This window comes from Chelonoidis abingdonii, chromosome 1, assembly GCF_003597395.2.
Source record: "Chelonoidis abingdonii isolate Lonesome George chromosome 1, CheloAbing_2.0, whole genome shotgun sequence".
In the NCBI taxonomy this organism is placed as follows: domain Eukaryota; kingdom Metazoa; phylum Chordata; order Testudines; family Testudinidae; genus Chelonoidis; species Chelonoidis abingdonii.
This window is the reverse complement of record NC_133769.1, coordinates 81,238,499-81,254,407: the sequence shown is the minus strand read 5'-3', so window position 1 is coordinate 81,254,407 and position 15,909 is coordinate 81,238,499. Positions and strand designations below refer to the sequence as shown.

At 39.8% G+C, this 15,909-nt stretch overlaps 1 protein-coding gene across 4 annotated transcripts in view; it reads right to left on the bottom strand.

The window, feature by feature from the left end:
• Positions 1-15,909, bottom strand: part of LRRIQ1 (leucine rich repeats and IQ motif containing 1) — a 173,402-nt gene that overhangs the window by 127,486 nt on the left and 30,007 nt on the right. For all 4 annotated transcript variants that reach the window (XM_032804640.2, XM_032804639.2, XM_032804641.2 and 1 more), the window contains exons 10-12: positions 13,768-13,918; positions 5,567-5,760; positions 4,681-4,808 (exon numbers count right to left, since the gene is read on the bottom strand). In XM_032804640.2, the coding sequence (XP_032660531.1) occupies positions 4,681-4,808; positions 5,567-5,760; positions 13,768-13,918 (473 nt within the window). The remainder of the gene's footprint in view (positions 1-4,680; positions 4,809-5,566; positions 5,761-13,767; positions 13,919-15,909) is intronic.

The window sequence follows — 15,909 nt, the reverse complement described above, 5'->3', positions numbered from 1 at the left end:
AATTTCCATTAACATTAATTGAAGTTTAACAGGTAGGAAGACTGAAGAACTAAAATTGAACTTATGTTCTATAATGTACATTCTTATCTTAAAATAAAGCTCCTGTATTTCTTTCACATTGTTTAAAAATTATACAATGTTTTACTTACAAAACTTCACCTTCATTGTCCTATATCATCTTTCTTTTTTTCCTGAATATTCCGGCAGAGAATACTTAAGAACATTGTCTAATACTAGACATTCAAAATAAATATCTGCCAAAAAAGGTTACTGAAACTGATAGAATCCAGTCCAATTCAGAAAAATTCTATATCCAAATGTATTTTTATGACTGATTAACTCTAATATCATAGTTAATTATCACTAAGGACTTCTGGAAAGGTTATAATTCCCAAAAGACAGTGGCTTGCAATGGAAATACAGTTAACAATAGTTACAGTCATTAGTGTAGTATAAAAATGCATATAACGTACATTGAATACAGAGACTAAAATGTATTATTAAGTGAGAGCTCTGAGAGGTCCTTTTAGCATTTTGATTCGAATTTCTTTCAAAAAACCACATGTAACTGGGTGTTAGAACATGCTGCAAAATTAATATGTTCGCAATGAATTTTGATCCTTCTTAGACCGAAGTCAATGGGAGTTTTGTAAGTACCTAAGAACGGCCATACTGGGTCAGACCAAAGGTCCATCCAGCCCAGTATCCTGTCTACTGACAGTGGCAAATGCCAGGTTCTCCAGAGGGAGTAAACCTAACAGGTAATGATCAAGTGACCTCTCTCCTGCCATCCATCTCCACCTTCTGACAAACAGCAGTAGCACTGCAACTACAAAAAACTTGGACTTGTGCAGGTATATGAAAGAGATACTTGTTTTCAGATACTTTGTGTTCAGCTGCATTTACAATATGTAATGTTTAGCTCTATAGCAATTTCCTGTTAATTTGTGGATTTAAAATATTTTCTTTATGTTTTGAGGTTCAACTAAAAAATGATTTTGAGAAGCAATTTTTTATATCTGATATGGACATAATATCTAGATCAACAAATCCTTAAAAAATAGTTTCTCTTTTGTTTTGATTTTTCTTAAACAGCGTGGTTTATTTTTAGGGGGAATATAAATTCACAGACTTATTGCAGGGGCTTCCTGAAATCGGCAAAAAGGAAATGGCACTCAGTGCACACTCTTAAAAAGATTCACAAGATTGCATTGGCTGAAGGATTAAAGCAAAGAAACAGCCTCTCTTTCAACAGCTTACTCCATTACATTAATTCCTCCTATATAGAACGTCCAGTTATTTATGCCAAAGCAGATGCATATGGAGCTGCTTATAATGTACATAAAGTGAATGTAACAGAGTAGGCTACTGCAATACTAGGAATTTTCAGGTTTCTATCCTGCATTTAATGCTAACCTATCTCTTTTGCCCCAGAGATTTGATTTAAGGCACTGACACATGATGTGGTAGTTGTTCATGTCTGACTTATCATTCATATATTTGTTCTGTTGATGCTCTGACATACTATAGCACTTCTTCTCCCACTACAGGAAGCACTTCATATTTCAGCCAACCACTAAAGCACAGCATGTCAGCAGGACTAGCAGAGAGAAGACACATGACAGGGATTGAGGATTTTAACAGAAAAGATGGCAACTGGATGGGTGAATGAGTCAGAAAAAAAGAGAGATGGGGAGAGAGGGGAAAAAACAGGAGATAGGAAACAGAGAAGGACTCCATAAAATATAGAGAAGAGGAAAAGGCACTCAGGCCATTTTCACAAGGTACTTAGGCACTAAGATGCTGAGCATCGGAACCCCTAACTTTTAGGCACCTAGAAAAATCATATCAAGCCTGAGATAGGCATCTAGGTCCCTATATAATGAATGGAGAGAGAGAGGCACCTTGGAGTACAATTCACAAAAGCCAGCATGATAGACAGGGAGATGCCTAGAGGTATCCAATAGGAGATGCCAACCATCAAAGATGTATTATAAACCCCAGCCCTCTAGGCAAGGAGATGCCTAAGGCCAGGTTGTAAGGAGATGCCTCTCTTTGCTAGCGGTTCACGAAGAGAAACCCCTCTCTTGGAATCAGGCAGCTTAGATGGCTAAGCTGCTTCTTGTGAGACTGAGCTAGGCCAGAGCCTCGCTCTACACAAAATAGCTAGAAACTCACCCAGGTTCAATTCTCCCCTTCCAGTAGGGTGCTCTAACTACAGAGCTATGGGATAGTCTGATATGGGGCTCCCTCAGTCTCTTCTACTGAAGTTCCAGTTTGGATAAATATTTGAAGAATGATTGGAGCAGGAGAACTAGACCAAGGGTCCTCCCACCTCCTAGGTGAATACCCTAACCACCAAGCTATAGTCAGTCATTGTCTCACTCTGTGACTTTTTAAGTATTTATACACAATAGAACAGATTCAAATACTAAAAAGAGTCTTTGGAAGACAGAGCGAGAGAAAATATGATTCTATAGCCTTGTGATTAGAGCACTCACCCGGGAGGCGGAAGACCCAGCATCCACTCTCTCTGCTCCAATGACTCTTTATCCAGAGTAGAACAGCTTTAATAGGAGAGACTGAGAGAGCTTCACACTGGACAATCCCATGGCTCAGCAGTTAGAGCACTCTCCCAAGAGGCGGCAGACCCATGTTCAAATCCTTTCTTCTTCTCTGGCAGGGGGGCGGGGAGAAATGAACGCAGATCTCTTACATCCCAACTGAGCGCTCTAACCACTTTGGCTCAAAGTTCATCACCATTATCTTGTACTGAGGCCAGATTTTGAATGGGACCCAATCCGGTAGGCAACCTCTGAGCACTCTTACCAGATTGGGCCCTCCACACAAGGTGGGCAGCTGAATGCCTATCTTCTCCGAATTGTGAATCTGGACACCTAATGTGAGGCAGCACTGCACACACACAGAGGCAGAAACCTAGGGGACAAGGGAACTTTTACCCTGAAAATTTAGATGCCAAGTAAGTTTAGATACATAAAGCTTTCAGGAAGAATTTTTTTAATCACAGTGGAGCTTAAAACTGGGACTTAACATCACCTTAACCCAAATATAGGCACCTAAATCTGGGGTTTAGATGACTAGGTACCATTGCAAATCCAGGCCTCAGATACCACTTTGATGGGTGTTTCAAAGAAAGACATGAAGTAAACAAAGGAATAATAGTAGAAAATACTATCTGGGGAAAATCATACACAGATGTATATTTTTATCTGACAAAGAGTCCTGTGGCACCTTATAGACTAACAGAAATATCAGAGCATAAGCTTTTGTGAGTGAATACCCACTTCATTAAGGTGCCACAGGACTCTATGTCGCTTTTTACAGATCCAGACTAACACGGCTACCTCTCTGATTAGCTCTCCTTAGACACAGCAAGCACCATGCCCCAGCTATGACAGAACCTTCCTTAGTGTGACATGCCCTAAATTCTTTAGCATTGCCCTATGTTTTCAGCAAGGCTATCGATTCTGTATATGTCCTACAATAGGGCATGCAAAATACCTGCAGACCTATAACCTGCACTGTGACAAGAGGGGAAGCTGCTAACAAAAATTCTTTACAAAATGCGTGAAATGGTGATAAGTATCAGGGGGTAGCTATGTTAGTCTGTATCCACAAAAACAACAAGGAGTCTGGTGGCACCTTAAAGACTAATAGATTTGTCTTTAAGGTGCCACCGGACCCCTTGTTGTTGAAATGGTGATGTAAACTAGTAAAATACAGTTCCCACTGAGAAACTGTAGCTACTTATATCTCAACAATTATATCACAAAAGCAAGCAAACAAAAAAACAAATATGCACGCACACATGCACACGCACACACACAGTCTTGTGAGTTTGTACAAAAGTAATACAGAGAACTAGAAATATCCAGAATTGTAAGTGTTTGTTATTGTTTGCCTTTGCTCATGCACTGAGGTAGACTCAATTTTGAAATCAGCTACATAAAAAAAGGTAGCAAACGTTTGACTCAGAAAATGTGGTCACTGTATTCCCATAGAAACACAGATTGCCACGTACAAAGTTATGGGAAGTCATTAATTAGTATTTTACTATATGGCTTATAAATAATAAGAAGAAAAACCCTATTTTATTTTTTACACCTTAAATCAAACTAAACTGTAACAATGAAAAATAAAAGCTGACAAGCAACTTGAAATTCCTCTTCTTTGACACTTGACTACAATCTGTACATGGAAATAAAAATTAAATTTTTGATGAATATTTTAATTAGCACTGTTTATTCCAGATAGAGTGGGAGGCCTCTATCAGGTCCAACTTTTGAAGCAAAACAAGCCCTATGGTGGGAAGTAAGACAGAGAATGTTTTACTAATAGTCCTATTTATAGAGTAAGGTAGAATTCTGTTAACATGGTTTCAGCAGTACCACAGCACTGCCATGATTATATTTTTAAATTAACCTTTTATGGTCACCATTGTTTTCAAAACTGTCTAAAGAAGATTTTACACCTATTAATTGCTAAATATACTTTTTCAAACATCATCATTCTAGGAACTCTGCTTTGTCTGGTACAGCAAAACTGTCCTTTATGGTCCTTTCTATACACTCAGGTTCATACCTAAAACTCATAAGAGAACTGTTATTTTGTAAATATCTATGTATTAAATTGCATGAATAGAAAAAGTTTCCATTTTACCTGTTTTGTGATAGAGAAAGGATCTGTAGCAGAGGCAGCCAATAAAAAGAAAATGTTTCCATAGTTGAAATACTATTGTCATCCAAGTACAGTTCTCTTAGCAGAACATGATTTTCCAAGGTAGGGAGCTAAATATAGAAAAATGATTTTATGCTATTATTTTTCAAATAAAAATTGATTGCACATAACAACAATTGAATGCTTATCAGCTGCTTTTCTTGAATATATTATTAAATACTATTACAGAAATGCTTTGTCACATAGTAGGTATAGCATTTTCGATTTATCACATGCTAACATTTTTCTACGTTTTGTGCAAAGTCTGAACATTCAATGTAGCCACAGCATTTGAGACTAGCAATATACACACATTTACAGCTTTCATTCATGCAATGACTGACTATTTATTGACAAGTAGGTTTTGCCTCAGTTTTATACAAAAGCCATTGCCAAGAAAGGTGACTAAGTGTACAGGTAGCCATCTAGGGCCTCATTATAAGAGTTTCAGCCCATAATGATTTAATTCAAGTTGTAGGCAGTTATCACCTATGAAAACCATCCCATACTGAATTCTGGAAGAAATATCTCTACTGCATGGCTCGTTTTAACTTTAATGATCATAGCAGTTTGACCAACTTAAAAAAAAAGTAAATTTAGCATACAACAAACTGAAAACTACCCACTACAGTGCAAAGAATGGAAATTAAATTACCAGGAGGAGGATTTTCAAAGGCACAAAGGGTATTGAGACACCAAACTCCCATAGCTGGCCCTTTGTACATCACCTCCTCAAGAAAACAAATAATGGATCAGCATCATGGGCTGTACTACTGGTATCAGAGAAGCATGGTAAGAAAAATCAGCCCATTTGATTCACGGATATTACCTCACTGAGATTATTTCCTTGTAACTTCAGAATCTGAAGCAGACCACAATTCTCAATGCCCTCAAGTTGAGTAAGATGATTAAAAGAGCAGTCTATGTGCATGAGAGTTGGCACATCACATAGACCTTTCGTACTGATTAACTGATTGTGGTCCACAATTAGTTGCTGGAGATTTTTCAATGACTCTAAACCACCTGAAAAGGAAAACTCATATTTTAACATGAATTAAATCATAATAGGATTAAAATTGTGTTCGTTTTGAAACATGAAGCACACTGAGATTGTAACAGGTTCATATTTTATACATAAAAATGAACACAGTTTTCAATAAAAGGCTTTACAATGATTTTGAGGTATTTTAAACACTGATTAATTTTATATTCATATCCATGTGTTTCAAGCATTTTAAACAATCATTCTGAAAAACTGCCAACGTTTGAACCTATTAACTAAACAAGAAACTAAATTAGCTTAGCATTCCCTGTGCACATCACATTGTCAAAGAGTTCTAACAAGACATGCTTCATGCAATAAAGTACTTTTACAATGCTGTAACTAGAGAAATTGCTAAATATCCAAGGCAGAGAGCATATTTAGTCAAGGTCCTGTGGTGTCAGCAAAATGCTAGCCGCCATCTTAAAATCTCTACTAAGGGCAAAAGCTCAATAGTTTCAATTTGAAATACTTTAATTAGAGTTTTTAAAAAGCGACCAGAAACGGTAAGAACTAATCATACCACTATAACACACAGAAGCCAATCAGCAGGGATGTGAATGAGGGCATGCACTGTACAAGCAAGAGCATTAAAACAAAGTCTTATAAGGAAAGTGAGGTATTTGTAAACATATGTATGTCTTGAACTATAGCTACAACTACCATAGTTTTAAAGAGCCTTCCTAACAGCTGGTATACAGAGCAAGAATCAGGCTATCCCATCCCACATTTATACTTCGGAGAGTGCGAGTTCTCTCCTGGAGTTGCTTCCAAATCATTCTGTTAGCAGTTTATATGATAGCACAACAAGACTAGGTTCCTCCCACAACTTTGTGGAACCCAGGGGATCTGAAAGAGGGGCAGGCCTTGTACCTTTGTACCAGCTCTGGGCCCATACACCTCCTCACTTGTTCCTAGCATCGTAGCTCCGTACAAGGGAGCTCAGAAACGATAGGGATAAATACGGTATAAAAACCTATGAGGGGGGAAAGGGGAGTGAGAAAAATGTAGTACCCTCCCAGTCTTCTTTTCTGGATAATCTTCACAGAACTGGGAGGTAGCTGAGACAGGCCTTCTCAGACCTACCCCCAACCTTCCCATCCTTCCATGCACAGAGTAGAGATGATCTGTGCAAATATGGAGCTAACTTTGTGGTAATCTCCGTGGAGCAACCTGGGCCTTCAAAAGTACTGTTTGTCCGAGCCAAAGAAAGGGTTACCACAGGTACAGAGGGTGTATGGAGAAAGAAGAGAAAAGATGAAGGAAAAAAAAACATAGTAAAAATTAAACATCAATATTCACATTATATTAAGAAATTATACAGCATAGGACTTAGGATAATAATAACTGGAAATGGAAAAGAATATCAGATATTAAACTGATACTACACTAAGGTATGTCTACACTATGGGATTATTCCGATTTTACATAAACCAGTTTTGTAAAACAGATTGTATAAAGTCGAGTGCATGTGGCCACACTAAGCACATTAATTTGGCGATGTGAGTCCATGTATCGAGGCTAGCATCGACTTCTGGGGCGTTGCACTGTGGGTAGCTATCCCATAGTTCCCGCAGTCTCCCCGGCCCATTGGAATTCTGGGTTGAGATCCCAATGCAAAAACAGTGTCGCAGGTGATTCTGGGTAAATGTCATCACTCAATCCTTCCTCCGTGAAAGCAACGGCAGACAATCATTTTGCGCCCTTTTTCCCTGTACGGCCCTGACAGACGCCATAGCATGGTAACCATGGAGCCCGTTTTGCCTTTTGTCACTGTCACCGTATGTGTACTGGATGCTGCTGACAGACGCGGTACTGCAGTGCTACAAAGCAGCATTCGCTTGCCTTTGCAAGGTAGCAGAGATGGTTACTATCCCTATTGCACCGTCTGCCATGCCATTGTAAATTGGCGATGAGATGACGGTTATCAGTCGTTCTGTACCGTCTGCTGCTGTCATGGGTGCTCCTGGCTGGCCTCGCTGAGGTCGGCCAGGGGCCCATGGACAAAAATGGGAATGACTCCCCGGATCATTCCCTTCTTTATGTTTTGTCTAAAAATAGAGTCAGTCCTGCCTAGAATATGGGGCAAGTGTACTAGAGAACCAAGACACAGCCACTCTGTGTCAGAGCCCCAGAGATCCCGCAGAAATGATGAGCTGCATGCCATTCTAGGGAGTGGCCCTGCAACAACCCACTCGTTGCTTCCTCCTCTCCCCAATCCTCCTGGGCTACCGTAGCAGTGTCCCCCCATTTGTGTGATGAAGTATAAAGAATGCAGGAATAAGAAACACTGACTTTTTAGTGAGATAAAATGAGGGGAGGAAGCCTCCAGCTGCTATGATATCAGCAGGACATTAAAGGGTGGCGGGGAGAGGAGCCCAGCCTCCCGCTGCTATGATAGTCCAGGCAGTACAGAATCTTTTCTTTTAGACATGAAAGAGGGTGGGGGGTGATAGAGCTCAGCCTCCAGTTGCTATGATGAAGACGGTTACCAGCAGTTCTGTACCATCTGCCGGGATGACTGGGAGTCATTCATTTTTAGCCAGGCACCCCCAGCCGACCTTACTGAGGCCGTCAGGAGCACTCACGGGCTGAGATGATGATGATGATGAATAGCAGTCATATTGTACCATCTGCCACCGGGAAGGGGATGCTGGTATTCAACACTGCAGCACCCCGTCTACCACCAGATGTAGTAGACATAGGGTGACATTGAAAAAAGGCAAGAAACGTTTTTTCTCTTTTCTTTCGGGGGGGGGGGGGCGGGAAGGGTGTAAATTGACCACATATACCCTGAAACACCTGGGAAAAGGTTTTTGACCCTTCAGGCATTGGGAGCTCAGTCAAGAAGCAAATGCTTTTCGGAGACTGCGGAAGACTGTGGGATAGCTGGAGTCCTCAGTCCCTCCCTCCCTCCATGAGCGTCCATTTGATTCTTTGGCTTTCCGTTACGCTTGTCACACAGCACATGCGTGACTCGTGTATCATAGCCTGGAGATTTTTTCAAATGCTTTGTCATTTCGTCTTCTGTAACGGAGCTCTGATAGAACAGATTTGTCTCTCCAAACAGTGATCAGACCCAGTATCTCCTGTACGGTCCATGCTGGAGCTCTTTTTGGATTTGGGACTGCATCGCCACCCGTGCTCATCAGAGTTCCACGCTGGGCAAACAGGAAATGAAATTCAAAAGTTCGCGGGGCTTTTCCTGTCTACCTGGCCAGTGCATCTGAGTTCAGATTGCTTTCCAGAGTGGTCACGATGGTGCACTGTGGAATACCGCCCGGAGGCCAATACCGTCAATTTGTGGCCACACTAACCCTAATCCGACATGGCAATACTGATTTCAGCACTACTCCTCTCATCGGGGAGGATTACAGAAATCGGTTTAGAGCCCTTTATATCGATATAAAGGGCCTCGTTGTGTGGACGGGTGTAGGGTTAAATCGGTTTAACACAGCTAAATTCAGTTTAAACGCGTAGTGTAGACCAGGCCTTAATTTAAGCCAAAAAGTCTGTTACGAGCAGTTTATTTCCTTCTGCCCGAGCTTTAAGAAATTAATTTATTAACCTTTAATTACTGAAAAAGAATTTCAGATATGCCTGTGACATACTACACCAGACTGCAAGCTGCTTTTCTGGATTTTATTTATTTATTTATTGAGAAAAAATAAAGGGAACTAGCACCATCTAGTGGATTGCGCACACTTTCATTTCAGGCACAGTACTGCAAACTGACAACTGCAAGAACTTGTCTCAACATCATTTTTCCATTTTTAAAGCTTTGTACTTCTGTGTAGCAAGATCAACGCCCTTAAAAGACAAGCACTGGATTCAAATAGTGGCAGACCAGTAGAGGATGTGCAAAAGGGACCTCTACAGGAGGTATGCGTGAGTCAAGAGACCAGGATTCTATCTCCAACTCTCTCACTAACCTACTATGCAATCTTGGAAAGTCACTTCACTTTCTGTGCCTGTTTCCTCATTTATTTAGATCGCAAGCCCTGTGTCTGTCTTGTCTATTTTCTCTGTAAGCTCTTTGCGACAGGGATTGTCGCTCACTGTGTTTGTATAATGCTAAGTACAATGGGGTTCCAATCTACTTTGGGACCTTTTGGTGCTACTGTAATACAAGTATGTATATTTACTGGATGTATTTCAGACATATGCAAGGTTAAAACTAACCATAAATGTTAGGTGACTATACATTTTGCACTATGCAGGGTGCGAGGGAAGTGGATGACAGGGGATGGATCACTCGATGATTGCCTGTTCTGTCAATTCCCTCTGAAGCACCTGGCATTGGCCACTGTCAGAAACACGATACTGGATTAGAGGGACCATTGGTCTGACCCAGTATTGCCAATCTTATGTACAAGAACATGTCTTCTATGTTTTGTACAATGTCATGCTTAAATAGTAATGATTTCTTTGAGAGTCTGAATTCTTATGGGCACAGACAAGGCACCAACATAAAACACACGATGTGATATCAGCTATGGCAGTACATGAAAAATGGTATTCTGTAACTATATTCATATGTCTCAATAAAACAAGCAGAGGTGAGAACTCCTCTATAAGCAGAACTGTTCTTGGTAACGTGAAAACAGTGCAGCTGCATGGAGCATCCACTTGCCCATGGCACGCCGTTCAGCACACATTGTCCTTACTCAATAAAAGTAACTTTCTTTTTAAAACAGGAAGAAGATGGATGAGGCAAGAGAAGTGAGGTCCTATGAGGAACAGAAGGAGACTTCTGACTGAAAGAGAGAGGCAGGGTTCTGAGTAAGCTGATGCTGCAATTAGGCGTTACTTAACTTCTAACAAATGGTAAAACCAAGACTGCCTGAAAGGAGGATCCAGTGCTGTGCTTTGTTCTCATTAGCACTGGTAGCCTACTGGGTAGAATACACATCCTATGACCTACATAGAGATTCACAGGGGAAAAAAGCAGCAGCAGCATACATATGCATTTTCAAAGGGGCTGGATCTAGTTATTAACCAAAGATTTGGGAGCTGTGGTGGATAATCACCTGAACATGAGCTCGCAGTGTGATGCTATGGACAAGAGAATTCATGTGATCCGTGATGCATAAACAGGAGTCTCAAATAGGACTAGAGAGGTTACATTTTGTCTGTATTTGGCACTGTTGGAATACTGTGTCCAGAATTCAAGAACGATGTTGGTAAACTGGAGAGGATTCAGAGAAGAGCCATAAGAATGATAAATAGATTAGAAAACAAGCCTTATAGCAATAGCCTCATGGAGCTCAATCTATTCAGCTTAACAAGAAGGGTTAATTGGTGCCTCAATCACAAAGGAAGGTATAACATGATCCAATGGCTGGAAGTTGAAAGCTAGTCAAATACAGACTGAAAATAATGCATACGTTTTTAACAATGAGAGTAATTAACCATTTACCAAGGGATGTAGTAGATTCGCCATCATTGTCAATTTTAAAATCAAGATAGAATGTTTTTCTTAAAGCTCCGCTCTAGGAATTATTTTGGGGAAGTTCTATGACCTGTGTTACACAGGGGACAAGACCAGATGATCACAACGGTCCCTTCTAGCCTTGGAATCTATAAATGCCACAACTGACAAGATTTAAAAAAAATATTTTTCATTAATAAAAGAAATATTTAAATGAACCAGCCCCCTCCCAAGTATATACATATGCTAAAGTTCCTTATGTTCATTGTACAAATGGATAATCACTCAGGCACTCAGCACGCTGCTTTCAGGGGACATGCTCATTTGCAATAAATCATTCCCCTCAACCCCCATTTATTTTATTAACAGCTTCTGTCAACTGCCATTTCCCCCTACTTTTTACTTTGGTGAAAACAAAAGTAATAGTATCTAGGAAACTTCCTGCAACAAGTTAACCTGAATTGCTACAACCATAAATATAAACAAGCCTTTAAAAGAAAAAAAAAATCCATAGATTAGAATAATTTAAAACTTAATGAACTGAATGTAAAAAAGAACGCAACACAGCAGTGCAACTTCCAAAATTCCCATGGGACATTCTGCTAGATTTACAGATGGGAGGAGCAAATTAACCATCTTAAAAATACAAATCCATCTTTGTATGATTCTATAAGATTTCTCACTATCAATATGTTATTGTGTGAAACAAAAAAATCTATGTTATGCATTTAGTTTACCCAGACATCCCCAAAGCTGTTCCTTATGAGAGAAAACCATGTGGTTTTTCATTGAACATTCACTTCCCCATTTAAATTTGTATCACACTCAGCGAATACAGTACTTTCATTGTACATAATAGATAGTACTGGAAGCTTTTACTCCATTTGCTCTGTACACTGATACTTCATACTTAAGGATCATCAGTTAATATTATGTCACTTGCATATTAATCTTGCAGATATTCTGCCACAGGGAACAAACAAACAATCTCACAGCGCATTACTGGTAACCAGACATGGAGGAAGTTCCAGCACTGCTTCTTGCAATTTGTTTCCTCAGTTCCTCTTAGGCTACCGGCATTGGCTTTTACAGTAGGTGCCAATAACACCACCACTTACCACCACCGCAGGACATTGTCCCCAGAAACATGAATTATGGTCATGTACTTTAATATCTAAAATCAATAATCCAATATCCAAAGTATTAGCATTTTGAAACTGAAGCTATTAACACCACATGGGTGGCTCTACAATCACTAATTTCTCAAGTTCCTATTTGCCATTTTCTTGTTTATTTGTTAATCATGGAATTTGATCCTCACCCCTCATATCTGCATATTTGTCTAGACTTTTGTTTTTGCTGCTGTAAAAACTTTTTTTTTTTTTTTTTTTAAATTACCTTATGTGTATGGGCTTAATTTGTCAGCCTGGAAGTTGTGATAATGTTGGTTTTTTATTTAATTCAGCTCCTTATTTCTTTTAACACCTCGTTTTGTTTATCTGTAAATGTCAAAGACAAATCTAATGCAAGACAAAGCACTCAAAAGCAGCACCTTTCTGATGCTCAACTCAAGTCCTGCCATACACACATTTGAAGTGGCCTCAACTGAAGAGCTGGCCACCTACCCACCCACTGCTTGCATAGGCTTCCTCAGCTCAAATGAGTTTCCTCCGAACAAAAGATGAATTGCTTCAGCAAATGAAATCTTTCCTTATGACTCAAAACCTATGCTTTGATTTTCACTAGAATTACTGCCTGGCAAGCACCAGAAGGTTCAGTGTTTGAATTAGTTAAGTATTCCAATGATTACCTACACCTTTGTGGCCCTCAATTCTTTACCTTCCAACATGACCCAGTCCCCACAGAAGGACCTGCAATCCTTTCAGCAGCACATCTACCTGCTGTGTTGAATCCCTTGCTCCTTTCAGCACTGGGATCGCCATTTTAGGTAATTACAAGGTGGTTTACCTCTCTCCCCCTTTCAGTTATTAAGGCAACTTTTGGAGGGGGGACAGAGTAGGTTAGTTCTTCAGTAGACAACCAAAGAACTGATTCTCCCCACTCTAATGCAGCAGAATCAGCAATTTTTTCCACTGGGTTGAATTTAACTACCCCTTCATTACAGAGGAAACATTCTGAGGCCTGTTGTACCAGCATCAGGCTAGTGGGTCTCCTGGTTACCCCCAGAGGGAGGAACTAGGACAAGGATTTCTCCTCTTGTATTTTTTTTCCTCCTTTCTAATCTAAAACAAATTAATTTCCCTTATGTTTCTGGTTCTTCTCTCATCGTTCACCCACCCAACTTGTTTGAAATTTTAAACTATTCACATCCTACAAAAGGTGCAAAGTTTTATATGTACTTTTCTGATTTTTCCATCCTAATAAGGACACGAGTACTGAGTAATATCTTCTTTGAAATAAACCTGTTACAGGATTAAAAATAAACATTACTACATTGGCAACAGTCGTTTTCTATCTCCTACAAAACCAAGTTAAGAATAAATGCACAATACTGACGTTAAATGAATAAAATGCATCATCTTTAATATTTTCTTACCAATTCGAGTGATTTTATTGCAGGACAGTTCAAGATTCCTGAGATCACTGCAGCCATCTAAGCCATGAAGTGATGCAAGTTGATTTTTATTCAGAATTAAAATGCAGAGATTTTCTAGATTCTCACAATTTATTGTCTGAATATTGTTTTCCTACAACAAAGAAGAAAGCATATAAAATTGAAGATCACCAACAGAAAAGTATGGGCAGTTTTCAGTGAAAGAGGAAAGGTAGTCCAGTGTCTGGATAGCTAGCCTAGGACTTGGCAGACCCAGGCTCAATTCCCTACTCCACCATAGACTTCTTGTGTGCTCTTGGAGAAGCCACACAGTCTCTCTGTTACCCATCTGTAAAAATGAGGATACTACCACTTCCTTACCTCACAGCGGTGTTTGTGAGGATAAATACAAGAAAGACTGAAACGCTTTGAGATCTACTAATGAAAATCACTATATTAAGTTAAGCATTACTATGGGTCATTCAAAAATATTGTAAACTTTACTATTGTTAACCATTTTTAGTCTGAGCAGTTAGCCAGTATTCGGGGCTTTGAGGAGTGTTTCCATTAAGAGGCGAAACTGATGGTTGAGTCAGGCATCTTTGATGTAATCCTATTTATAAATAATGTACAGGGAATCCTATTTCACTGAACACAGTAGGAAGCACACAACAGGAGGCAGTTTCTTTGCTCACATTTCCAAGCTTCTTTCCAGCCAGCATTCTGCCTATAAAGCTCCCCTGGCATTTCTTCCTCCAGGGCCACATTACTAGTGCTTCTATTGCTGTCTGGTTGGCTTTCGCTGCCTGCTTCTGATTCACAGACATTTACAGCTCTACCAAACAACAATGCTCAAGGAATTGTTTTGGGGAAGTTCTATGGCCTGTGTCTTACAGAAGCTCAGACTAGATGATTGCAATGCTTCTTCCTGGACTTGGAATCTGTGAATACTCAGTCACCTGTGTTGGCATGCAGATACTAGGAAAACCCCTCAGACCAATTGGCTCAACTCCTACTCAAGCCTTGCCATGCTGGTCTGTGATTTGGCCAGTGTCTTTTGTTATTTCACCTATTACTAAACAAAGGGGCATTTAACTGCTCTGTCATTTTAGTTTCAATGGAAGTGTTCTATCAGACAAGCCAGCACTGCCTGTAGATCAAGCCACCCAACTTCCAGCGAATAGATAGCTAGTGTAATACTATATTTAGAATAACATTTTTTATTGCTTAGAAACACCAAGTTTGTAAGTAAAAATACTGGGCAACACTTAGTATAAAACCTCGTCACCTATAAATGTCAGTCAGAGAAAGATTAACAGGTTCGCTATATATATATATATAAAATCCTCTTATTCCTTTTGCGCTGTAATTTGAGGCACCCAAAATTAGTGGACATTTGAAAATTTTGCCCGAGATTATTTTTAATAGGTAGGAAAACTGGGAAAAGAACATAAGAGTCTTGACGCCCAGTGCACTGCTCTAACCACTAGACAATGTTGCCTTAGCTATAACTGACCTTGCCCATTCCTCTCTCAGTTTTGAGAAGGTCACAGCACACACCAAATAGTAATCATTAGGCAAAAAAGAAACATTCAAAATTTTTATACACAATGGGTCTTCTGTTAGTCATTATGCATGAACTCTCCCAGTGCATTGATATAATCAAAATACTAAAAACTGAAAAGGTAAAACCATCTGTTTCATGTAGATCATCAAGTTCTTTAACTGAGGCACTTTATAAAGCCACATTTTCTTTAGTCAGATTTTAAGACACAGCTCCATGTAAGCAGCAGTGCAGTACCACCACCAGCAGAAGCAGTACTAGAGAATTGTGCCTCAGAAATCAATGCTGGTGCTGCTCCTTGTGCATGTGGGCAAGCAATCTGGGCTAGTACACAGGAGTTATGTTCCTAAGGCCTTACCTCCTCCTCCTCGTCGCCCACTTTTGAATGCCCTAGTCACTAATGGGGTGGGGGGAAGCACACAAACTGCTAGGGTGAACAGCCTTTGCACAGCCATGCAACAGAGAGAATGAAGATTTATCACTTTCCCTCCATACTCACACTAGGGCCATTCACGACTTAATATTTGGAGACAGAGAAAGAGACTGTGCCTATTTCCTAGTTCTGGAAGCTTCAAATTACT